Source organism: Carassius auratus, chromosome 35, assembly GCF_003368295.1.
Source record: "Carassius auratus strain Wakin chromosome 35, ASM336829v1, whole genome shotgun sequence".
NCBI classification, from domain to species: Eukaryota; Metazoa; Chordata; class Actinopteri; order Cypriniformes; family Cyprinidae; genus Carassius; species Carassius auratus.
Window position 1 is genome coordinate 5,673,619 of NC_039277.1, and position 27,469 is coordinate 5,701,087.

Consider the following 27,469-nt stretch of genomic DNA (forward strand, 5'->3'; position numbering starts at 1 on the left):
TGCAGCCGTGCAGCTGCGCAGTGAGGTTTGCTGCATTGTTCAATGCAGTGGCACAGCGCGCGTGCGCGCGACAAGCAACTCTTCCGCATTCAAATGAAGCCATGCTTCTGTCTGTCTAAAGACTGATGATTAAAGGATGATGGGATGCATGGAAATTCCTGCTTAATAATAATTTTACAGACAAAATGCCTGGACTTGACTCTTTTAAGTGTGAACAAAGGTCAAGTTTTTATTCATGGCTCCGGATGATGTTCCTGCAGTGCTACTGCTGATGAAATGCAGTTACTGCATTATAACACTCGGGCTTAATAGGATCAACCTGACCTTGGGGATATTGTAAATAAAATTGTATCTAATAGATCTATTATTTTGCTGAAGAATACAATTTATGTCCCAAAAAACTGATTGTCTTAGAGTATAACCGATCTCAACACTTTTGCTATTAATTCTCAGGATATTCAAAACCTTTTATCCAAATATAACCATAGGTCCAGTCTCATGCAAATGTACATCGATGGGACAAAGTTTTTTTTTTATTATTATTATTTTTTAAATGTAAGACCTGATATTAAAATAACTTTTGCAAACTCCGCCCACCTTTAGTTTTACAGAACCGAATCAGAATCAATACAATCTCGGATCAGTCAGCTGAAAAAGATCCTCATTTGAAAGCAACTGCAACTGATCCCATTAGTTTAATGTGAAGGGAACTATACCTAACATGTACACAATGTTTCAACATCTTACAGTATCTCTGTGAAATATCAATTGACAGTCTCCGTGTTCTCTGACACAGTATCTATTGCCTTTCCTCCACTGTCTTTTCTTAAGGGGCACTTGCGTTCATTTTCTCAACACAGCTTTCCCAGTAGGTCACCAGTCGATTATCCTTGTTGGCACAAAAGTCTGTGAAATCTCGCAGCAGGCGGTCAGCCAGTTTCTCGTCCCCCAGCACGCCAGTCCTCCAGGCTTTGGTCAGCATGGTGTTGTAGGCCCAATTGTAGCCCACTCGCTCCTCAGAACCAAACAGATTCTGACTGGAGGAGTTCGCGGAGTTACGCCTTCGCCGCTGTCCACCGGAGTATTTCCTTTTTGAGTAAGGCAGCTGAAGAAAAACTGTACCTGGATAAAGGGATGAACATTCCCGAGTGATCGCAATAGACCAAGACAAAGAGATATACAAAAGTAAAAAAAAAGCAGTGCTAGTATAGTTTATATCATTGATAAAAGCTTGTACCTGTTACATGGATGTATTGAGGTTTGTTCTCTGATGGAAAGTTAAAAGCTGATGCTGAGAATTTGTCTTGAACAAAGCCAAATCTTAAATGAAAAAATGAATTAATTTTTATGAGGACAAACACAAGACCATTACACCTAGATAAATAGATACTAGAAATAAATTAGATGCACTCAAGTGTGTTCAAATCGGTAACCCCTAAGTTTGAGAAATATAATATTTTATGCTCTCTTTACCTGAAGAGTATGGCCTCCTGAAACAACTGCATTCTGTCCCAGTATGTCTCTGGCTCAAACCCTAAACAAGTAAAGCAGTGTCGTTATGGAGGATATCATACTTTTACCTAACATGAAGGAGAGAAATGGTGATCATAAATATATTAAAAGGTCATTAGATACCAAAACAGACTATTTAACTAATATTTGTTCACTAAGTATCTAGGATATCACAGTGTTAGCTTAGCAACGAGCAAACACCAAACAGAGCCATCTATTCACTAAATTTGGGGATTTTCAGACTTCAACAACCATCACACCATTCAATCTGTTACTTTGTCCTCACCCTCAAACAGGCTATCACAGCCCTCCTTTAGCAGGCACTGGATGTTTAGGGGGATAAACAACTGAGCACGCAGTGGGTCGCCATACAGGTACGATGACAAAGCAAAGGGAACCTCCAACACAGGTACAAGCAGGAACCCACAAGATGCCGCCTTTCTGTGCCACCCTTGCACCTGAAAAAGAAGAGTCCAGTGCTACAGGACTATGCCTCAACCTTAGATGTTATGTTTGCACCCTTAGTTGATAGTAGTTAACTACATGTTTCTGGTTGACTTTGCTGGATAGTCCTCAATTATTCAGGATTTTTTTAAACTATACTCATCCTACGCTTACCATTTCAAAGAGTACGGCTGCAGTAACAGCCATCCAGTGCAGCTTGATTTCAAAGGCAGCGCTGAGGGAGAAGTTTCCATGGTAATAGCAACTGCACCATTCAGTCCGATCACTGCGATTGTTCACATCAACGTCCAAGGTGACTGTTTTCTGCTCTGGAACCGTGGCAGCTGAGAGAGGAGGGGCAAAAACAGAGCGAGGAAGAGTAGAAATTGCCAAAAGAATGAAATGAGAATTGGGAAACCTTTAATGGGTCAATGGAGAGTAATTGCGATAAGAGAGTTTATGGCAGTTAGTGTTCAATGACATCTGATACGAACATTGAGAATGAATTAAACTAATTATTCTAAGATCTAGAGCAATTTTCCATCATGCAGTGTATTAAAGGCAGATATGATGTATGAAGCTTCTATGGCAGGAAAACACTGAAAGCTGAGTGCAGTAAAGTCAGAAAGGCAATGGCATTGAGGAAAAGCTTTTCTCAAGTTTGAGAACAATGCAGGAACATCATACATCTAGCGGGACAACATGACAGATGGAGGAGAGCAGGAAGAACCCATACCACAGCACTACTGGACCACAGCCAATACTTCACCACAGCATGCACTACTGGTGTACAAGACATCATTATAGCCCACCCAACACAGCGCTTTGATTGGTGTATTGGGGCATCAGTCCATGCTCTGATTGGAACAGCTTGCAAAGCAATTTGTGCCCTGACTGGGTAGAATACATGTAATCATGTTATTTGGAGAGTGTAAGTACCGTCAAAACCAATTAATGGCTTATGGCAGAATTGCAAACACTGTCTAGATCAGTTAGAAAGAGAATCATGATGTAATCAACATGATTTGGGCATTGTGGGAATGAACAGGGTGAACTAAAGACGGACTACTTTTTTATAACAGCATGCAGTCCCGGAATGGAGAAGAGTCACACAAAGTCAGATGATTAGACTTGCATCTTGCACTTGACGGAAGTGGTTGGATCAAAACCTTAGCTTGATGTTTTCTAAGAAGAATTTAGTGTTGCATACAGTCATTCAGTGATGTTGTTGATCTTTATATGTTAGTTGAGTTGTGAAAGTTTCCAATTGGTGTTAGGTTGACTAGTAGATGGCATAGATGGTATCGGAATGTTTTAGTAATTTGCAAAGAAATGATTTGACTTTGTATGACTCATTCACTCAACTAGCCTTCCAGAACTTTCGGGGGAGGGAGTGTGGCATACTGCTTTAAGGTCCGGAGCATGGCTGCTCTGGCGTCAGAGCCGGCTGTGTGTACCTAGCAGTGCAGCAGTTTGGCTGCGTCCACCGAAGCTGCGGCTGAAGGAGCTATGCCTACTTGCATACGAGGCTGGCCGGCTGGGCAACCACGGGAGGAGGAAGGCAGGTAGGTCACAAGGCCGACGTTCCTCCATAACAAAGGCCACCTCGAACCACTTCCTCTGAAACAGGGCTAAGTCCTCCAAAGCTGCAGCTGACCATACACTGGCTCCCGCTGGGGGCAGCTGAGTCGTAGAAGCTGCAGGGAATAGAGCTCTGTTTTCATGAAGCACCAAGACACAGTCAGGATAACAATGGGATTCAGGATCTGCAAGGATATGCTCACAGGATCTGCAACCTTAACACTGACATCAGTTCAAATCACTGGAGGTTATAGTATCACTGTGCTGCTGGTTTCTAGTAGGTGATCATTCTCTGCAGTATCCAACTGTATGAAGTGGCTGGTCTTGTGCACACCAGATATTGCAACTTCTCATTGAAAATGAAGTCCAGTTGCTTTGCAAATCACTGTGAGTGTGAATGTCCCTTGATACAGCTGGATACATACAGCATGAAAAGTTATCAGCAACCTACTCTGCAGAAACTTGGCAACCCCTAGACAAGTAATCTTGACAGTCAATTCAGTTCTTACCCTTTTCATATTCCTTGTCGACAATCCGGTAGAGGTAGAACCCATAAACAAACGTCCGCATGGCATCACCGGAGGCATGCATTATCAGACCTTCATCCAGCATTTTCTATAGGAGTGTCATGGAGAGATTCAAGATTTAAAATACAAACACAAGCCACTGTGACTTCTGCAATGTTCTCAATTTTACCTGCATGATTTCTACTGCAATGCCTTGTGTGGCAACATTCTCCACGGTGCTGACCAGCCAATGTACAACCTCAGCACTGACAAAGCAGTTGGGAGGCAGGCCCCTCTGCTCTGGCAAAAGCTGCACTCCAGTGCTGCAAGCACAGGAAGTCAATTTATATCAGACATGGGTGACATAACAGAACACTAATAAATAATTAAGGATTAAAAGACTCTCACGTGGGATGCTTAATGGCTTCCAGAATCTCCATTAGTGTGGAAGATGAGGAAAGGCTTAATCCACTGGACCTTTATGAAAGTGGAACTTCCTGATTTAAATGTACGAAGCCATGCTCTGAAAGTTGGAATAAATTAAGGCATTCTCTTACCCAGTTTCTCCTCCAGTGCCTAGAGTTGGGTCTCCTGTGGCTTGGGATGTAGCTGATGTTCTCTCTCCTGGTTGGTTTCCTCCTTTGTCTGACAACCCACCCTCAATGTGATTGGCTGGAACCTGTTCAGCTGGCAGCTGAGGAACCCAGTGGGGATATGTCAGATATAACATTAGATATGCAGTGCTCCTTTACACCTTCATGCACAAGAGCTCTTACATTTGAAGATATAAATCATCATGCAAACACGTCTAAAAACAGCTCTACACAGGACTGACAAGGGTGCAAAATATAAAGATATATTCATGCCATCTGACTAGCAGGAATGCATCTTACATAGTTAATATCTGGTACTTGTCTACACAAAATTTCTACCAATTTCTTTGATGTTGTCTTCATAATCTCCTTTCGTAAACCACTTTGATATTATTTAAATGATTTGTCAATTTATTGCAAACTTGTCCATTACTTTGGTATCATAATTGTCAGATATACTGGCCACTAAATATCAAAAAGCAAAATGTGAAGACTGGCTTTACTTGTTGGTCAGATGGCCTCTTCCCATCTGCTCCTGGCCAGAATTAGCTGCAATGTGGAACAGTTACTGTATGCCGCTAGGTAAAAATCTGGCTATGTGAGATAAGCAGTACTCCAATAATGAGCTCAGGATGTGCAGTGAGATTGAATGAAAAGTGCACATGCATTCTTTCACTGGCCAACAGGAGTGATGCAGTCTAACAATACAGCAGAACTCATAGTGGTTAAGATGTTTAATGAAGTGAATCTAATATTGCTTTCACATTTTGTTATATTGAATAAGGGTACACAGACAAACAGGAATGACTCTTCATTACCACTCTGACTACAAAAACACAGAATAGGAACAACCTTCACATTTTAATGCCAGTGAGAGGTTCGACAAGTATGCAGGCATGCACACATGGTTTGTATGCACACACTGTACGTGCATTAAGAGATACAGACGGCTCTCACAGAGCAGAGAGAGGGCATTGACTGACCTGAGAGTGACAGGTGTAGGAGGAACGTGGACTACGAATAAAGTCCAAAATGAAGGCAGCGTCCTGTCAGCATGTTAGAGGAGAAAAACACCAGAAAGAGAGAAAATGGCCCCCAGAGAACAGAGCAAGAGCAAGGCCGTGATGGAAGAGGAAGAGGCAAATATTAAAAGAGGCAAGGAAGAAGCAAGAAAACAGAAACCCTCTGCAAACAATAACCATGATTTAATACTGACTGAGACAAAAGGAAGATTTAAAAAAATAATCTGAATGAAAAATAGTGCCGTCATTTGCTTAAATTTTTTTGAATTTCATTAATGACACTATATGCAACTAATCACACATTAACTCCCCAATATTACATTATTGTGGCATTTTTAAATAATTGCATTTAAATGTGCACTAAGCGATTTTTTTTTATAAAAGCTTTTGACCACAGCGTCAGACCTAGTCCCAAAACACATTCGCATCCAATCAGCACTAAGGGGCGTTTCTAGTAAAGATAGGGAGAAGAGAGCGCCGAGTGAAAACACATGACGGATATCAGCAGATCGATTATAGATAGCGAGACGAAAAAGAACATTTCAGAGGAACAAAATATTTAAAAAAGATTATAATCAGGCAAGGTGGTGTATGCCTATGAGGGGGAGTTATCAAAATAGGGGCGAGGTCCTGTTGGGGTGTGGGTGTGTTTGCACCTCGCTTAGTGCACCTTTAATACCAACTTTTAATTCTGTTTCAAATACTGTGATCAGTCCTTAAACCAAGCAGACAAAAGTGAAAATTTGACAAAAATAAATCAATAAGCCGGCAAGAAATACACATTGTACAAATATAAAAGCTCGGTTTCCCACTCAAAAAGCACAAAGAGACACGCAGGAAGCCAGGAACTGGACGAAAGCGCAGTCCGTTCGGCAGTCTGCCTCAGGCTCTCACCTTACGGGGGCTGTCAACATAGGTGGTTGTTAGGGCAACGCTGGCAGCATCACTGAGAGGACCACATGATTTCCCACCATGCTGAGCAGCAAGCTGCTGCTCTTCTAAACTCCTGCAGATCAAAGACATCTCACCAGCATTAGAAAAAAGCCTGGAATCTCTGGCATTTTATAAAACCATATGCGGCACTAGAGAAAAGTCAAAATCTCATTGTTTCTGGCACACAAAATCGTTTCACATTGCACTGCTGCATTTTATTTTGTTTGGTGTCCCGAAATTTGCCTGCACAACTCACTTCTGTGTCTGATCCAGCTCCAGAAGTGCAGAGAGGGCAGAGGTGCACTTTTTGCCCACGGGGGGTGCTATAGGTTCTGGGTTGCAGGGTGAAAGGGATCCTGTCACCATCAGGCCTTTAATGGTGGCTCCTTTCTGTAAATAACAGATCAATTGTTATTGTATTACCATGATGGGTGGTTTTATCTCTTTAATGACTAATTTGTGCTTATCTTGTAGCTGTGCACTCACTCGGATAATTCGATCAGATCGGTGACGCCGACGAATCCTGTTCAGGCCTTCCAAAAAGCGGATAAATCCATCCAAAAGAGACCAGTCCCCAGTGCCAGAGAGGCTATCTCGTCCTGCCCCTATTCCCTCCCCATACACGTCCCAGTGACCCTCACCGTCCGCCACGCGCCTGGCTCCGCCCGCTGGCAGCAGCAAGAAGCGCGTCCGCCAGAACTTCAGAGAGTCAATAAGACTGCGGAAGAGAGAGGATTGGTTTCTTATGGGCATCTGCCTATGTAGATTTTGAGCCGTGGTGCTAGTAAAGCCACTTGCCTGAAGTCCTCTGAGCCGGCAGAGCAGATGTACTGGTCCAGGTAGTTCCACTTGTACTCCTCCAGCCGCTCGTGGCTGAACTCCACCCAAAATGGAAGGAAGTGGGCGTCTGCATGTGGAGGGCACAGATTGTAGCTGTACTGAATCTGTGTGGATTCGTAGGGATACCTAAAGACACACAAAACACACTTTTGGGCATTTCTAGAAGAACAAATGACATTACCTTGAAACTGAATGACTAAAAAAGATAAACTGACTTTGGGAGATAGCGGGTGACAGTAATGATCTTATCTTTAAGGCAGACTTTATGAAAGGTTCTTCCCATACTGAGCCAGTAAACACTCTCCTCCTCCTCTGGTTTACGTCGAGACACCAGCGCTGAAAAACACACCTTTAAATCTCTCACCTACATTACAACGGAGTCTGATTTATAACAAGAAGTCTGTTTTTAAAAAAAAATCCAAACTAGTTTGCAGAGCTGTGGGGCGTCCAGTAGGGGATGTACCTCGGGAATAAAGGGGGCTGCTGCTGAGGGGTGGGGCTATAGCCGGCTGTGGCTTCCTGTTAGGATGTACAATGATCTGGTAGCCTTGCATCAGACGCTGACAGATGAACTCTTCAAACACCTGATGGGCCATCATCACTGGAGACTCATCGTCACGCCTACAAATGATGGAGGGTATTAATTTCGGACTTAGATCTTCAATATACATAAAAGTCTGAGAATAGCTGAGAGAATTTAGCATTTTTCTAGCCAGACTCTTTCTCAGTGCTTCATGGTAGTATGCAGGTGCTAAAGTGCTCTTTTGGCACAATTTTCTTGTTTCAGTTCTTGGATTGGTGGAGATTTATTTGTGGAATCATGATTAACAGTTACAAACAGTAACAAATATGATTATTTAAAAAGATGAAATAATGGGGGCTGATGGCTTTAACAAAAGCATATACCATTTACAACCTCATAGCTCACAGTAGGTCCGTATTAAAGGTTTAAAGCTACAGTTAAAATCAATTCTCCTATGGAGAAAATTAATGACATTTTTACTCCTAGAAGCCAACTGTTTTACTCTACATCAGCCGATATCCGATAGCCGATATATACACTTCCTGGCCAAAATTGTCACTGATTGATTTAAATAAGTAAATACTTAATATCTTAGGATAACATAATGATAACATTGTGCTTCCATTGTTGTACCATTTTGTCAATGTCATGCAACATCACCAAAACATTTATTTCTATCAAGAGTTGCATAAATTTTTGGCCGAGATCTGGTATATATTGAGATGTAAAAAAAGATACCTTCTATATCTTTTGTAGATCTCGAGTCAAAGCACCCTATAAAATCGATCCTGGAATATCTACATGAGTATGTCTTCCAACATGGTTGTTTAAGAAATAAAAAGCTATGCACTATATCAGTTAGGGTTGAAAGTATTGTTGCCAACAATCATGGCAGAAACATATTAATCATTGCAATAATGATCCAAGACTTCAGTATTTGCTTACTTAAATCCAAACAGTGAGTTTTTCTTGGCCAGGCAGTGTATTTAGTGCATACACATAGTACAACAAATATAAAAAAGACATTTTTTGACCTATACCACCCAATCCCTAAAGTCTTTGTACCTCTCCAGGTCCGTGTGTGGCAGCAGGTCATAGCAGCCCTCCGTGTAGTCATTCTGCAGGGTTTGGCGGTCGGGAAAGTAATCGGTCGTGAGGGGGAGACAGGCGGGAGTGGTAAGGGACTTCCAGTCCACCCCGACCGTGCAGCAAAAACTAGGCACTGTCGGAGGGGCAGACAGCAGCAGGACTTCAGGGGCACCCCCATCACACACACACAGCACCCCATAGCGCATGACAAACGTACCACATGGACGCAACAGATTACATTCATACGCATTCACACGTCAGGCCCGGTTGAAAATTAGCAGACAGATTGAGAGAGAAAGAGGCAGAAGAGCAGAAGGTGAACAGTTTCAGGCAGACAGACACATACCAACACGCAGAACAAGGAGAAAGAGAATGTGGGAAAAGAAAAAGGAGTGTGTTACCATCATTGTTGTAATTGAACTGAAATTACAGTAAACACTACGTGCAATATTAACATGCACTAAAGGCACTGTGAGCATCATGACATCACTGATGAGTAATACGTGTGAAAGGCCATCTGTACAACACAGAACACAGAAAAGACGACCAGTACTCTTAGCATTCAGGCAAGGCATGCGTGAGAATCTGAGTGCGGCAGTGTGATTTAACATTCTCGCGATTGGTGATTTTATTGAGGATTGCAAAGCTTATGAGTGGGAGGGACTTGAAGTTTGATACTTGATTAGAGAGAAAGGGGAACTTTGGAAATAGTGAAATCCCTGGGGAAAGATGGTACAGAGAGAAAGCCAGAAATCCCATAAAAATCTGAGGTGGAATTCACTAAATGAATTGCGCACATTGCTGGAAATATTTAGTTTAAGCTTTAGCACCTGATTCAGTTATTACCACTGTTTTCCTGTCAGCTATATATGCTAGATGCATCTTATTTGTGAATATCAATAGCTAATCAGCATGCTAGCTTATAGCCTACACCCTATTCAAACAAGCGTTTCATTCTTATTTTTGAAAAATCACAAGCCGGTTAGTGTGCTAATTTAACCTACACCCTTTATACTCTAATGGAATAAATATTAAATTTTGATTTGTGAATATCACTAGCAGATTAACGTGCTAGCTTCTAAGTAGTACTCTAACAGGACAAATACTCAATTCTTTTTTTTTTTTTTTTTTGTGAATATGACCAGCCAATTAATGTGTTAGCTTAGCCTACACCCAAGAAATACTAAAGGAACAAATGTTAAATTCTTATTTGTGAATATCAGTAGCCAATTAGCCTGCTAGCTTAGCCTACACTAGTTACACCCTAATAAACAAATATTAAATTCTGTTAAACTGCGGGTGGGGTGTGAACAAGATTCAGGTAATAACAAATGCTCAACTGGCGCAACTGAATAGTGAATTCCCTCAGAGGTTGTGGACCACCTTTTTCGTTCATCAAACTTTCAACCATAAACACAGCCAATCAACTCCATTTATACACTGTGTGCACAATTTTTAGGCAAGTGATTATTTTGACCATATCATAATTTTATCCATAATTTCCAAGTCTAAGCTGTATATACTTGAATGCTTATTGTATTTAATGCATATCAGGTGATGTGTACTTGTGTAACGAGGTAGGGTGTGGCCTAAGGAGATCAACACCCTATATCAAGGTGTGCATAATTATTAGGCAGATTCTTCTCCTCTGGAAAAATGGGCCAAAAAAGAGATTTAACGGACTATGTAAAGTCAAAAATTGTAAAAAGTCTTTCACTTTGCAGCACTCTTGAAATATCTAAGATATTGGGGCATGATCACAGAAACACCAAATGTTTTGTAGCAAAAAGTCAACAGGGTCACAAGAAACGTGTAAAGAAGAAAAGACGCAAATTAACCGCCAAAGATTTGAGAAGAATCAAACATGAAACTACCAGGAACCCATTATCCTCCAGTGCTGCCATATTCCACAACTGCATACTACATGGAGTGTCAAGTAGTACGAGGTGTTTAGTTCTCAGAGACATGGCTAAGGTAAGAAAGGCTGAAACCCGGCCACCTCTGAACAAGACACATAAGTTGAAACGTCAAGAATGGGCCAAGAAATATCTGAAGACAGATTTTTCAAAGGTTTTGTGGACTGATGAGATGAGTGACTCTTGACGGACCAGATGGATGGGCCCGTGGTTGGGTCAGTAACGGACACAGAGCTCCACTTCGACTCAGACGCCAGCAAGGTGGAGGTGAGGTGCTGATATGGGCAGGTATTATTAAAGATGAGTTAGTTGGACCTTTTCGGGTTGAAAATTGACTCAAAATCAACTCCCAGACCTACTGCCAATTTTTAGAAGACACTTTCTTCAAGCAGTGGTACAGGAAAAAGTCTGCTTGTTTCAAAAAGACTTTATTTATGCAAGACAACGCTCCATCACATACATCAAAGTACTCCACTGCGTGGCTGGCCAGTAAAGGCCATGAAAAACTAATGACATGGCTGCCTTCTTCTCCTGACTTAAACCCTATTGAGAACTTTTGGGCCCTTCTTAAGCAGGGATTTTACAGTGAAGGTAAACAGTACACCTATCTGAACAGTGTCTGGGAGGCTGTGGTTGCGGCTGCACATAAAGTTGATTCAGATCAGATCAAGAAACTGACTCCGTGAATCGAAGGCTTGTGACTGTTATCGAAAAGAAGAGTGGCTATATTGGTCATTGAGGTTTTCTTTTTGAAATTTCAGAAATGTTCATTTGAAAATAAACAAGTGAGATGGGAAAATCTTTGTTTTTAATTTAGTTGCATAATTCTGCACACTAATAGTTTCCTAATAATGGTGTACATGTAGATATTCTCTTAAGAATGCCAAAACTTCACTTTTACTACTTAAATGTTCAGGTTTGAGGGTTTGTTAACATTTTGGATTGACCAAGAGCACTGTAGTGGTACAATAACGAAATTAATCCTCAAATACAACTTGCTTAATAATTGTGCACACAGTGTATGATCTACTGCACTGGCTCAAGATACCCAAACAACCTTTAACAAAGATAAAGGACAGTAATTCACTTGTGGACACACCTAATTTGAGGTTCCTAACCCAAAAGTGCTAAAATCAAAAGATATGAGGAAAGACTTAAATACCTTAAATCATTCAACAATAGATTCCAGATTTCCTGCCCAAACCCCCTTCCCTTTGAAATATGTTTGTATTTAAGTAATTGCCTCTAACAAATGTCTGAGGGTATATATTTAAATTTTTATGTGAAAGTGAATGGATACTGGAAATGTTTTTGAGTGAGTATCTTCAATGATGGGGAAGAACTCACTCGGATCTGGACTAGAGTAATCCTCAAAGGAACTACGGTTCACTGGTGTTCCTGTAAAAGCAAGAGCAGTAACAAGAATGTGAACTCAAAGTCTGGTTTCATAAAGAACAGTCATTTGATGACCAGACAATGTAATAATAGAAATAAAATGGGTCCTATGATGCTTTTTCACATTTTCAACTTTAATTAGTCTGTAATGTTGCTGTTTGAGCATCAAAAAGATCTGCAAAGTTACAAAGCTCAAAGTCCTGTTCAAAAGGAGATATTTTATTTAACAGAAATCACTTTTTAAAAACTACAACGAACTACACTTTTGGACTACAACGCATATTTTCTGGAATTTGTGATATCACAGATACAGACGAATTGGACGAGACCTGGTTGAGCTGAACTAGAGAAGAAAATGAGTGTTATCACTATGTGGGAGACACACTAGCTTTCCAAAGGCAGACGAACTTAGAGTGGTTACAACCATCCAGGTTTAAATCACGCTCAAATTAATTTGATTTTGATGATACACTGAAATTCAATATACACTGAAACTCGCAGCAGCCCCTTACCATGCCCCTATGGTAAGGGGCATTACATTTTCTGACCAGGCGCCAAGTGCTGTCAATCACAACACACACTGGTCCAGCTAACCAATCGCATCACACACTGGCCCAGCTAACCAATCATAGCACAGAGTGACCCAGCTAACCAATCATAACACACACTGGTCCAGCTAACCAATCATAGCACAGACTGACCCAGCTAAGCAAACATAACACACACTGGTCCAGCTAACCAATCGCATCACACAGTGGTCCAGCTAACCAATCATAACACAGACTGACCCAGCTAACCAATCATAACACAGACTGGCCCAGCTAACCAATCATAGCAAAGACTGACCCAGCTAACCAATCATAACACATACACTGGCCCAGCTAACCAATCATAGCAGAGAGTGACCTAGCTAACCAAACATAACACAGACTGGCCCAGTTAAACAATCACAGCACAGACTGACCCAGCTAACCAATCATAACACAGACTGGCCCAGCTTACCAATCATAGCACAGACTGACCCAGCTAACCAATAATAAAACAGACTGGCCCAGCTAACCAATCATAACACAGACTGACCCAGCTAACCAATCATAACACACACACTGGCCCAGTTAACCAAGCATAGCACAGACTGACCCAGCTAACCAAACATAACGCAGACTGGCCCAGTTAACCAGTCATCACACACACTGTCCCAGCTAACCAATCACAGCACACAGTGGTCCAGCTAACCAATCACAACACAGACTGACCCAGCTAACCAATCATAGCACAGAGTGACCCAGCTAACCAATCATAACACAGACTGGCCCAGCTAACCAATCATAGCAAAGACTGACCCAGCTAACCAATCATAACACACACACTGGCCCAGCTAACCAATCATAGCAGAGAGTGACCTAGCTAACCAAACATAACACAGACTGGCCCAGTTAAACAATCATAGCACAGACTGACCCAGCTAACCAATCATAACACAGACTGGCCCAGCTTACCAATCATAGCACAGACTGACCCAGCTAACCAATCATAAAACAGACTGGCCCAGCTAACCAATCATAGCACAGACTGACCCAGCTAACCAATCATAACACACACACACTGGCCCAGTTAACCAAGCATAGCACAGACTGACCCAGCTAACCAAACATAACGCAGACTGGCCCAGTTAACCAGTCATCACACACACTGTCCCAGCTAACCAATCACAGCACACAGTGGTCCAGCTAACCAATCACAACACAGACTGACCCAGCTAACCAATCATAGCACAGAGTGACCTAGCTAACCAAACATAACACACACTGGCCCAGCTAACCAATCATAGCACAGAGTGACCCAGCTTACCAATCATAACACACACTGGTCCAGCTAACCAATCATAGCACAGACTGACCCAGCTAAGCAATCATAACACACAATGGTCCAGCTAACCAATCGCATCACACAGTGGTCCAGCTAACCAATCACAACACAGACTGACCCAGCTAACCAATCATAACACAGACTGGCCCAGCTAACCAATCATAACACAGACTGACCCAGCTAACCAATCACAACACACACACTGGCCCAGCTAACCAATCATAGCACAGAGTGACCCAGCTAACCAAACATAATACAGACTGGCCCAGTTAAACAATCATAGCACAGACTGACCCAGCTAACCAATCATAACACAGACTGGCCCAGCTAACCAATCATAGCACAGACTGACCCAGTTAACCAATCATAACACAGATTGGCCCATTTAACCTATCATAGCTGAGACTGACCCAGCTAACCAATCATAACACACACACTGGCCCAGCTAACCAATCATAGCACAGACTGACCCAGCTAACCAATCATAACACAGACTGGCCCAGTTAACCAAGCATAGCACAGACTGACCCAGCTAACCAATCATAACACAGACTGGCCCAGCTAACCAATCATAGCACAGACTGACCCAGTTAACCAATCATAACACAGATTGGCCCATTTAACCTATTATAGCTGAGACTGACCCAGCTAACCAATCATAACACACACACTGGCCCAGCTAACCAATCATAGCACAGACTGACCCAGCTAACCAATCATAACACAGACTGGCCCAGTTAACCAAGCATAGCACAGACTGACCCAGTTAACCAATCATAACACAGATTGGCCCATTTAACCTATCATAGCTGAGACTGACCCAGCTAACCAATCATAACACACACACTGGCCCAGCTAACCAATCATAGCACAGAGTGACCCAGCTAACCAAACATAATACAGACTGGCCCAGTTAACCAAGCATAGCACAGACTGACCCAGCTAACCAATCATAACACAGATTGGCCCAGCTAACCAATCATAGCACAGACTGACCCAGTTAACCAATCATAACACAGATTGGCCCATTTAACCTATCATAGCTGAGACTGACCCAGCTAACCAATCATAACACACACACTGGCCCAGCTAACCAATCATAGCACAGACTGACCCAGCTAACCAATCATAACACAGACTGGCCCAGTTAACCAAGCATAGCACAGACTGACCCAGTTAACCAATCATAACACAGATTGGCCCATTTAACCTATCATAGCTGAGACTGACCCAGCTAACCAATCATAACACACACACTGGCCCAGCTAACCAATCATAGCACAGAGTGACCCAGCTAACCAAACATAATACAGACTGGCCCAGTTAACCAAGCATAGCACAGACTGACCCAGCTAACCAATCATAACACAGACTGGCCCAGCTAACCAATCATAGCACAGACTGACCCAGTTAACCAATCATAACACAGATTGGCCCATTTAACCTATCATAGCTGAGACTGACCCAGCTAACCAATCATAACACACACACTGGCCCAGCTAACCAATCATAGCACAGACTGACCCAGCTAACCAATCATAACACAGACTGGCCCAGTTAACCAAGCATAGCACAGACTGACCCAGTTAACCAATCATAACACAGATTGGCCCATTTAACCTATCATAGCTGAGACTGACCCAGCTAACCAATCATAACACACACACTGGCCCAGCTAACCAATCATAGCACAGAGTGACCCAGCTAACCAAACATAATACAGACTGGCCCAGTTAACCAAGCATAGCACAGACTGACCCAGCTAACCAATCATAACACAGACTGGCCCAGCTAACCAATCATAGCACAGACTGACCCAGTTAACCAATCATAACACAGATTGGCCCATTTAACCTATCATAGCTGAGACTGACCCAGCTAACCAATCATAACACACACACTGGCCCAGCTAACCAATCATAGCACAGACTGACCCAGCTAACCAATCATAACACAGACTGGCCCAGTTAACCAAGCATAGCACAGACTGACCCAGCTAACCAAACATAACACACACTGGCCCAGTTAACCAGTCATCACAACACTGTCCCAGCTAACCAATCACAGCACAGACTGGCCCAGGTAACCAATCATAGCACAGACTACCCAGCTAACCAATCACAGCACAGACTGACCCAGCTAACCAATCACAGCACAGACTGCCCAGCTAACCAATCACAGCACAGACTGACCCAGGTAACCAATCCCAGCACAGACTGCCCAGCTAACCAATCACAGCACAGACTGCCCAGCTAACCAATCACAGCACACAGTGGTCCAGCTAACCAATCACAACACAGACTGACCCAGCTAACCAATCATAGCACAGAGTGACCTGGCTAACCAAACATAACACACACTGGCCCAGCTAACCAATCATAGCACAGAGTGACCCAGCTTACCAATCATAACACACACACTGGTCCAGCTAACCAATCATAGCACAGACTGACCCAGCTAAGCATTCATAACACACACTGGTCCAGCTAACCAATCATAGCACAGACTGACCCAGCTAAGCAATCATAACACACAATGGTCCAGCTAACCAATCGCATCACACAGTGGTCCAGCTAACCAATCACAACACAGACTGACCCAGCTAACCAATCATAACACAGACTGGCCCAGCTAACCAATCATAACACAGACTGACCCAGCTAACCAATCATAACACACACACTGGCCCAGCTAACCAATCATAGCACAGAGTGACCCAGCTAACCAAACACAATACAGACTGGCCCAGTTAAACAATCATAGCACAGACTGACCCAGCTAACCAATCATAACACAGACTGGCCCAGTTAACCAAGCATAGCACAGACTGACCCAGCTAACCAAACATAACACACACTGGCCCAGTTAACCAGTCATCACAACACTGCCCCAGCTAACCAATCACAGCACAGACTGGCCCAGTTAACCAAGCGTAGTACAGACTGACTCAGCTAACCAATCACAGCACAGACTGGCCCAGCTAACCAATCACAGCACAGACTGCCCAGCTAACCAATCACAGCACAGACTGACCCAGGTAACCAATCCCAGTACAGACTGCCCAGCTAACCAATCACAGCACAGACTGACCCAGGTAACCAATCACAACACAGACTGACCCAGCTAACCAATCATAGCACAGAGTGACCTAGCTAACCAAACATAACACAGAGTGACCCAGCTTACCAATCATAACGCACACTGGTCCAGATAGCACAGACTGACACAGCTAAGCAATCATAACACACAATGGTCCAGCTAACCAATCGCATCACACAGTAGTCCAGCTAACCAATCACAACACAGACTGACCCAGCTAACCAGTCATAACACAGACTGGCCCAGCTAACCAATCATAACACAGACTGACCCAGCTAACCAATCATAACACACACACTGGCCCAGCTAACCAATCATAGCACAGAGTGACCCAGCTAACCAAACATAATACAGACTGGCCCAGTTAAACAATCATAGCACAGACTGACCCAGCTAACCAATCATAACACAGACTGGCCCAGCTAACCAATCATAGCACAGACTGACCCAGTTAACCAATCATAACACAGACTGGCCCAGCTAACCTATCATAGCACAGACTGACCCAGCTAACCAATCATAACACACACACTGGCCCAGCTAACCAATCATAGCACAGACTGACCCAGCTAACCAATCATAACACAGACTGGCCCAGTTAACCAAGCATAGCACAGACTGACCCAGCTAACTAAACATAACACACACTGGCCCAGTTAACCAGTCATCACACACACTGTCCCAGCTAACCAATTACAGCACATTTCATATTTCAGAAGGTGGGCCTTCAGTTGATACAAGACCTATTTGAGCTGTTCATGCCAGACTGGCGGGAGAGGTGTTTTTTTCATAAAATATGTGAAAAATAATGTTTTTCCGAACAACCTAGTATGAGAGCCTGTTCTAGTACACCCCCAAAACCAAACCAAGACTTTGTAAAAGAGCATAATTTGACCCCTTTCAAAAAGGTAAATGGACCAGATTGATTCGCTGCATGTTTTCTGAATGATGCAAAAAAAAAAAAAAAAAAAAAAAAAAAAACATCATTTGTTTGGGACAAGGACATCATTTGTTTGGGACTTAGACTACACAAGTTGTGTTGTATGTCTTTGATTTGCTACAAAGAACCAACTCATTTAAGTTCATTTACTCCAGAATGAGACTATACCAGTCATGCTGCAGGTTTTTTGATTCACAACAAAGAACCAGGTCACAAGAGTCATTTGTTTGGGTCTTGGACTACACTGGTCACATTGTGCCACAAAGAAACGACTCATAAAAGTGATCTGTTTGGGGATCAGTCTCTACCAGCGGCATTTTGTTTCTTTCATTTGCTACAAAGAACCAACTCATAAGAGTCATTTATTCAGGAATCAGACTACATCAATCACACTGCATGGGTTTTGATTCAAGAAAACAAGGTCACAAGAGTCATTTGTTTGGGACTTGTTAGTTCTTGATTTGGGAAATTATATTTGGGAATCAGACTACAACTTACTATATATTTCTGATTCACTAAAAAGAATCAGCTATTAAGAGTTATTCATAAACAGTCTAAATATCTTTTTTCAGGGCCACTGTATAACAGTAGGTTAAATAGAAGAAAATAAGGCACCAGTGCTGTTGCTACTTGCTGGGCTTCCAGAGACATTATCAGGAACTCCAGTGATATACAGTCCATTCTCTCCTGCATGACGGGATACTGTCCGCTTGCTAAAACACACATTTACACCATCATTAGTCTCTAACTTTATCACAGTGGTCCATTTTCCCATTCCAAAGAACCTCTTACTCATGTGTATGTGACTGACCTTCCCGTAGCTTCGTGATAGGCCAGTTCTAGCAGCTCGGCAGAGGTACGAGCCGGGTCTCTCTGCTCACTAACCTGCAGCTCTGCCATGTTCTGTCGCGTCTGATGGTGGATTTGGATTGCCTCTCCAGAAGGACCTTGAACATCCACACAACATGTAATATAATCTTTTGGAATATGATTACACAATTCAGATTACATGTAATCGGTTACTACCCAGCACTGTCCATATGCTGAATATCTGACCACAGGATGCAGACTGACGGATCAGAAGCAAGCATTTCATGTGTATCACTTACCCACAGGAAATGTGTGCATCCAGCGGCGGCGGTTGGAGGTGAGTTTCATTGGCATGCGTGAGGGGGCGAACGGGTTGATGAGAGCCCTCTGGGGTGTGTAACCGCCCGGCCGTATGTGCAGAGTGGACTCAGCGCTTCCCACTGTGAAGCGGCCCGGGGCACTGGAGTCCCTCTGGGAATCTACCATCTTTTCTAGCAATTCTGCAACAGTGAGAGCGACGAGCAGCAGCAAACATCAACCAGATGTTTCAGTCTACATCAACACACAGGTGCACTCTGATGGGTTCTGTACCTCTTGTGCAGCTGGTGTACCCCAGGGAGCTGCTGACCTCGTACTGGCCCTGAGCTGGACGCGGGATGAGCAGGATGTTGGAGACATGGCTCAGACTGTCATCTGATGGCAGGCTCCTCTGTTCTTCAAGTCCTGTAGGCCTGGGAGGGGGAGAGATGCCCACTACACCTCCACCAACATCCGTCGAGCCCCAACTTTTCCTGCTGGTTGATTCCCTCTCCCGACTCGACCTGACACACATGATCAGAGGCTAAATGTAGTTTGAGCGACTGAATGGAGGCAGACCACGGCGAGACAGCCAGTCATCAGCTGACGCTCAGCTGATGGTGACTCCTCCCACTATTAATTAAACAAGATATATAAGTTCATCTATACTCACACTTGCCATAGTCTCATAGATTCAACATACCTTCTGATGTTTATTCATGTGTCACTTTAACTGAGGCGCTACATAGTCCTGTCACGCTACAATAGAGTGCTAAAACTGTATTTATTGTTTGAATTTCATTATAAAATTCACAGGATTTTGAAAATTGAGACTTTGTTTCATATCAAAAGTAGAGTACAGAGCTTATTGCGACTATTGGATCAGAGGGATGCTACAAATCATTTTTCATGACGTTTTGTTCACATGTAAACTAAAAACTAAATAAATATCTATTCAAATCAATATTGTCAACCCAGTCCTGGTTTCCATATGGAATGGACCCTGCCATACTGTCAAAATGCATTTTATCAAAACACACAATAATTAAAGTCACCATTTCCTTCAATAATTTTGGCCCACCAAATATTTTTGGTTAATTTTGGTGCATCACTAATCTGATCTAGTGTCTTCCCATCCACACGCAGATTTCTAATTCTACAGTCATAATTGAAGTAATGGTTCACCCAAAAAAACGAAAGATTTTACAGCATTTGGATTTGTTTAATGTACCTGAAGTTGGTGGACCTCTGGGATCTGGAAGGTCCAGGAAGCCTGAAGACCTGAGCGTCATATGCATCATAGTCCACCTGGAGAGGGAGGCTGTTCTCAACATTTTTTGGTGCACCAAGGGCTGAGAAAGAGAAATCCAGCTCAAGTCAGTTCACAGCAAACCCTTATATAAACTTGAACTAAAACAAAAAACCTCCTAGTGACCTACTTACAATGTTCTTTGTTGCTTTTAGCTTTCTCAGCATGAGCCTTAAAATGAAAAGACATCAGAGTGAGAGCAACTTCATTAGTAGTTTTGCAAACATCAAGTTGTTCTCATAATAAAAATGTTACAAATTCACAAGGTGCTGTCTGTTAAAGTGTAATATTTTTAACCTTTTTTCCAGCCAGCTTGATCCGTGGTGTAAAACAGCTGCATGAGTTCTGGCTCTTTGATGTGTAAAAGCTGTAGATTCAGATTTGATAAAGTGAGCTCACCTACATTAACCTATACATGTGTTTGGTTTCTGTGTGTGTTTTTCAGGGCTAGCTGATATGGCCAAAAATATTATTACAATATTAATTTCATACCAGTAATTGGGAAGGAAATGAATAACACATGTTTTTTATACTTCAAAAATGTAAACATAACTTGCTTACAAGTAAACGCCACAGAGTGAGCTACCTTTTAATTGAAACAAGGTGCTGCACAAATAACTTGTACACAGTATGAATCAAATTATATGTTAAAATAATCATAGTAATAATAATAAAAATAATAAAGTTTAAATAAATGGTATTATTATTATTATTGCCCTGAGAGGTATATTTTACCATACAAAAGTAGTTTATTTCTCTATAGTAAAACAGATGACACAACACAACGCTTATCTAGATTTAGGATATATATCAGAAATTATTCTAAAGTGAACTACCGCTATTGTGGATCTATTTTATTTATATAGCCCTTTTAAATGTAAAAGGACAAACCCAACCCTATAAGATTGAGAGTTAAGGGTGGGCTCTTCTAACTTGCTACCAACTGCTCGGTGGTTGCTAGGGTGTATTGGGTAGTTAGTACACCCTAGCAACCACCGGGCAGTCGGTAGCAATATCCCTCAAATCTCACCTGTGGTTGATCCAGTGTGGCAGGTTGTAGTCATCACCAATTCTAGAGTCTCCGTGCACTGTACGGTTATGTAACTAATAAAATGATATAAAAAAAAAAACAATAACCCCATTTAGTAGTATTAAAACATTCAGATCTTATTTCATGCTCAAATGCCAAACGTAATATGGTCTTTCCCAACCTTGAAGAGTGGAACAGCGTGGAGGGGCTGCTCTCCCATGCATACCAGATCTACACCGATGCCTGTCAGGAAAAGACCATTAGCATCCACCGCTCTGTGTCACAATACAAACAGTGAATGTACAGCACGCTCACTGACCGTTGTCAATCATTCGCTGTTTGGTGAGGATCATGAGCAAGCGGTCCACCTCGAACACACCCACTCCTGGAGTAATGACCACTGACATCTGACCCGTACGGTCAAAGTTACGGTTGATGTAGTGCTTATCAAAGACTGAAAGAGACAAGACAGGACACTGATATCAGCACAAACAGCTCTACTATAGTGCTGTGGGACTATAGACCAAATACACAAATACAAACCATTGAAAGACAAGTTGATAGCTTCCAGATAATTCCCCTGAGCAGCCGTGGAATTGCTCCCGCACAGGAATTCATCTGCAATATTGAGACATTAACAAAATGTGTATGTCAATCTAAGACTCTCACACTTGCAATAATGGCATTTTCAAAAAAACAATAAAAAAATTATAATAATAAATGACATTTTCTAAACAATATTCTGTTTTCAAAACACTGCAATATGAAGTATGAACATATAAAAACTAAATATGAAATACACATTCATAATTAAAACATAAAAATAAAATAAAATAAACAAGTTTATATATGTATATGTGTGTGTACAACTAAACTAAACTCCTTCAGGGTTTGTATTAGTTATGGAAAGTTTTTTTGTTGAGAATGGCCCTGTATGACATCATGAAGAGCGTGGTGGTGTTGGCGCAGTGGATAAGACACATGCCTTTTGTGTGAGAGACCAGGGTTCGAATCCACTGTGAGACACCAGCGTGTCCCTGAGCAAGACACTTAACCCCTAGTTGCTCCAGAGGCGTGTGACCTCTGATATGTGTAGCAATTGTAAGTCGCTTTGGATAAAAGCGGCAGCTAAATGTAAGAGCGCGTACACACAGCAGCGAGAGCAAGAGCAGCCCATCAATGTGCTTCATTCATTAACTCGTTAGCCACAGTTAATTTAAGACAGTAAAGTTTTATTGCTATTTTATTTTTGTCGAGACGATCGCTAAGCAAAACCAGCGTGTGCTCGTGACTCTTTAGCTCCGCCCACGACACGCCTCCAGGAGCTCGACTCTTTTCAGAGAGAAGCGGTACAGCTGTAATCTGATAAAACTAAAGGCTTATCAAAGAGATATGAAGGATGCAACACTACTGTATACTCTAGATTAGCATGAGATTAGCAGAAACTGTGTAAGGTCCTCTTTAATTGTAATAATATTTTACAATATTACTTTTTTTCAAAAAAATGCAGCCTTCTTTTTTAAAACAATCTTATCATAGATATCTTACAGAAGAGTGTGTGTGTGTGTGTACAGAACTGCATACGCACCAGCTCCTTTAAGACGGACCAGCACAGGATACTGTATGAAGAGCTTTTTAATAGTGATAAGTAGAGACATCCACTCATCACGCCTTTCATTCTGGTCCACCACCCTGCAAGAGAAGGAAAATAAGGACTGCTGCTTGAACCAGTACAAAGCTGCCATTCTTAATGCTTAGTGAACTTCTGGACCTGTAGAAATCCTCATAATAGCGTCCCTCATGGTCTTGTCGAACTGACACTCTTTGGATCTCTGGGAACTCTTCTGCATGAAGAAACACACATAATAATAATAATTATTATTATTCAAATCGTACGACCCAAGCCAGTTTTAAATCTGAAACATTTACCCAGTGATTTGGCAGAGTAGAAGGTACGAGAGAACAGCACCACTGTAACCTCATGGCTGCAATTCTTCTCCTAGAAAAGAGGCTACGTTTGAACAAAAAAACAATCCCATAATGCCAAAGAACATGTTCATATTCAGCTATACCGTGCAGATAATGTTACTAAACTTAACACTCACTTTCCATTTGGCAAACAGATCCGAGAGGAAACCATTAACAGCTTTCTCAAAGTAAAGATCACCTGTGAATGGTGATCAGTCAGTAGCTTAAATCACCTGAAATAACAGATTCACTCTTAATTACCATAAATGGTAATCATAATTACCATAAATATCAAAGTCCCACATCTCACAGCTCATCTGAATGAATATATAAACCATTGCAGAGGTGGACCGGAACACCACCTGGATGGAGAAAACATGCGGAAATAAAAATATATATAGAAAGAGATGGATAGTAAAACAAACTGAATTTCCAAAGAGACATTCTCACCCTTGTATCTTCACTAATGTAGCCACAAGTGACCTTCTCTCCTTTTACCCACAATTCACTGGCCTGGGCTCTGAAACCATAATAAAATGATTCTTTTGGTTAGACATACACTACTGTTGAAAAGTTTGGGTTCAGGTTTAGAAGGAAAAGTTACCAGTTAAAAGTTAAAAGTTTTAAAGTACAGTAAAAGCTGTTTTTAAAATGTAATTTATTCCTGTGATGCAAAGCTGAATTTCAGGCATCATTACTCCAGTCTTCAGTGTCACATGATCTTCAGAAATCATTCTGATATGCTGATTTACTGCTCAACAAACATTTCTTATTATAAGTGTTGAAAACAGTCGTGCTGCTTCATATTTCTGTAGAAATTGATAGAACAGCATTTACTATATTTTAAACATTTAAACATTTTTAATGTCTTAACTGTCATCCTTGCTGAATAAAAGTATTAATTTCTTTCAAAAAATATGGCTGTAAAATACTGAAACTGACCAATCAGAATCAAGTATTCCAGACGGCCTGTAATAATGGATGTTGTTACCTGATTCCAGCAAGCTCTACTTTCTGTGTCACATACGCACATGTGCTCACCTGAAAGAACATCACGGACACATAAAGATCACCGCAAGGCATCGAAAATAAACATCCCATGCTGATTTGAATCTAATCTACTCACTAAGCTCTTCTTCAGTCTCCACATGTCTCCTCGTCCAATATACTGATCTTTAAAGGTGAGCTCCACCAGATCCAAAGTCACGTCCTGTTAAATTTCAATGGAGAATTGAGGTAACAAGGTATGAGAGGCTGTGCTATGTTGTGAATATAGTGTGTATATAAAATAGAAGGACAATATTTCCATATAAAATACCTTTGGGTCCACAATATTGATGATGACGTCCTGGTAGGCGCGAAGCTTGAAGGCCTGAGCCACTGTCTGATCTACACTGATAGTTTCTGTTAACGGAAGAAGAGAAAATGAACACTGAGATATAGCCGATTAATAGTTACTAGTACAGAAAATGAAGCGCTAATTTAAAACTCACCTTTCTGCAGGTCTTCTTTCAAACTCTTGACCTGCAGCAGCAGAGGACTGAGGACAAAGACATTGTAGACACACAGATATTATCAGTGCATACAAAAATATACCAGTTACACTTTGTTTTTGCTTACAGTGGACTTATCCAATAAAGTATTGGGTAGTACAAGGTAACTACATGGATTAAGGTTAGGTTTAGGGTAGGTTCAGGGATAGTATCTAATTATTACCCAGTTATTATTATTGCTATAAAAAAGTACATAGTATGTAAAATAGAGTGCTACCAATATGCCAGGCAATATACAATAATGTATAGTATAATATATCAGATTAAAAAATCTTTATTGTATCGATATTCGTAGAGTTATTAGGTCATGCTTTCTCCGTTTTTTTCCAAACCGTGACAAACGCCAGTCTCCCTTTTTTGCAGAATGTGGTATTTCTCCTCAACTAATCACAGCGCACCATTCCACACACTCTATGCAGCAATGGCGATGCTTTGAATACACCCGGCATCCTAGTTTTCCTCATCTACTTTATACTTTGTGATCAACAAACAAGGGCTCCACGATAAATCTCACGTGATTGCCATGCCCATCTCATCAGCCAGTTCTGTGATTAATAGTACTGATAAAACTCCATTATGTGGTTTCAGATAGAAATTATGCAGATGTATTTAATACACAGAGCCATATCACTGACAAGCTATGCTATATCGCCTTCATTAGATGAATTGCATTCGATTATGAACGTGATATTGCGTTTTTATTAATGCCATTTATGTTTTTGTGAATACAGCACATAGCACTAGTCAACTAAATGAATGTAACATGGCAAAGATTAATGCACTTTTGGAAGTTGAATGTAAGGAAAATGGCATTTTGGAATTTCTGTGCTCTACTGTGATATTGTTGTTCATGTTCTTGTTAATGATTACATTTAATTTTATTGCTGTAATTAATTTAAAGCATTAACAAGATGACCTGTTGAATACATTTTGGGTGTGATTACTAATGGAACGTATTTTTAGTCCAGAGGCTGTATTTAAGAGTAGTATAGACCAGGTTTAGAGGCTGTCAAATGTGAAGCAATTTACTATGTTGTGTATTTTCATCAGTTTCGAAATGAAAAATAACTTTCATATTGATTCAATGGATTTGTTGCATTTTGATAAAAAAAAAACTTGTGGATTTATTGCATTTTGAGAAAAAATATATAATTTTAAAATAAATCTTTGAAAATCAAAACCTGGATTAAATTTCATCATCTTGCCACATTCTTGGTAAAGAATTTTTTTTTAACTCAAATTAATCAAAATGGATTCATTACGTTTTGAAGCCAAACTCTTCATACATATATATATGTATTAGCAGAAATCTCCTCTCTGATACTTTTGAAAAAGTTTTTAATCAAGGAAATCCGAACATGGTTCTTAGATTTCTAGAAGAAATACATTTTAAACATCTTTTCTAGTCTTCCTTTGATTGATTGCACTTTATTCTCACCATGAATATAGCCTCAGAAGCTGGTATGGCGTTTAAAAAGAAAAGTAAGAAAGAAAGAAAGAAAGAAAGAAAGGTCCTCTCACCTGTACTCATCATTTGGATGTGCAATCTCAACAATATCCCCCAGTTTAACGTGAGGAAAGACTTTAGGATTCATCATCAGCTCATCCTCTGTGGAGAAAGAGTGAGTGTTAAGAGATGCGATGTTAAATGAGCCAGTGTCATAAACTTAACCGAATTCAGTTTGTAAACATCGAGAACATTCTCACCGCTCCCTCCAAAGCCCTTCTTGTGCACCACAAGTTTGTAGGACCTGTTTGCCTTCATGGTAACAGTCATTGTCGTCTTGATAAGGCACAGTCACATTTACAAATATCTAGTGCTGAAGAAGTCTGCAGAATATCAACATCTTCATTTCTGCATCCTTCAAGTCGGCTTGATATGCAGGAACAAAGGTTTTAAATGACACGTAAAGTGATTGAAGACGAAGAGACCCAGTCAAACTCATGACAGTCTGTCTGTCATCCTCCTGGGTGTTTACAAGTCGCGTGACTCATGTCTTCTGATCCCAGAGAACGCTCTGCAAAAAAACGTCTTCTAAATGTAAGACGCAGGTTTATGAAATAGAAGGTCAATATTTATTTACACACCGACAACGCATATCTTAATTTGTATCTGTCAGAAATAATGCAACATTTCTGCTGTTTACGGAAAAAGGGATAGTCTTCTTCGGGTTTGTGATAATAGACATATAACGCTCCACAGCGCCACCTAGCGCAGTCTGGAATAACCCTCCACCAAG

The 27,469-nt window shown here is 41.3% G+C and overlaps 1 protein-coding gene across 4 annotated transcripts; it reads right to left on the reverse strand.

Moving 5' to 3' along the window:
* Positions 1–193: 193 nt before the first annotated feature.
* LOC113054112 (GATOR complex protein DEPDC5-like) lies at positions 194–27,417 on the reverse strand. 4 transcript variants are annotated; one of them, XM_026219434.1, is made up of 42 exons: positions 26,937–27,417; positions 26,751–26,838; positions 25,170–25,216; positions 24,995–25,080; positions 24,803–24,886; positions 24,668–24,717; positions 24,127–24,196; positions 23,960–24,038; positions 23,814–23,875; positions 23,638–23,707; positions 23,480–23,552; positions 23,297–23,400; positions 22,252–22,326; positions 22,028–22,162; positions 21,890–21,951; positions 21,709–21,782; positions 20,976–21,045; positions 20,813–20,849; positions 20,601–20,721; positions 19,664–19,893; positions 19,372–19,572; positions 19,074–19,209; positions 18,878–18,975; positions 12,307–12,357; positions 9,020–9,203; positions 7,895–8,052; positions 7,647–7,767; positions 7,390–7,557; positions 7,078–7,309; positions 6,848–6,981; positions 6,553–6,664; positions 5,620–5,682; positions 4,601–4,737; positions 4,452–4,520; positions 4,234–4,366; positions 4,047–4,152; positions 3,414–3,653; positions 2,131–2,300; positions 1,799–1,970; positions 1,474–1,534; positions 1,238–1,320; positions 194–1,122 (listed from the first exon to the last, which is right to left on the reverse strand). In XM_026219434.1, the coding sequence occupies exons 1-42, from the start codon at positions 27,004–27,006 to the stop codon at positions 827–829; spliced, it is 4,812 nt and encodes a 1,603-aa protein (XP_026075219.1). In that variant the 5' UTR covers positions 27,007–27,417; the 3' UTR covers positions 194–826. The 4 variants fall into 4 exon arrangements, with proteins under 4 accessions (XP_026075219.1, XP_026075220.1, XP_026075221.1 ...); XM_026219435.1 differs by having other exon boundaries at positions 9,020–9,176; positions 26,937–27,006; XM_026219436.1 differs by having other exon boundaries at positions 3,474–3,653; positions 26,937–27,006.
* Between the last annotated feature and the right edge of the window lie 52 nt (positions 27,418–27,469).

Excerpts from the sequence above, each read along its gene's own strand:
- LOC113054112 (XM_026219434.1), bottom strand. The coding sequence starts at position 27,006 with ATGACTGTTACCATGAAGGCAAACAGGTCCTACAAACTTGTGGTGCAC. Across the intron at positions 26,839-26,936 it reads GAAGGGCTTTGGAGGGAGCG|AGGATGAGCTGATGATGAAT; the intron begins GTGAGAATGTTC and ends CTTTCTCCACAG. Across the intron at positions 23,401-23,479 it reads TATTATGAGGATTTCTACAG|GGTGGTGGACCAGAATGAAA; the intron begins GTCCAGAAGTTC and ends CTTCTCTTGCAG.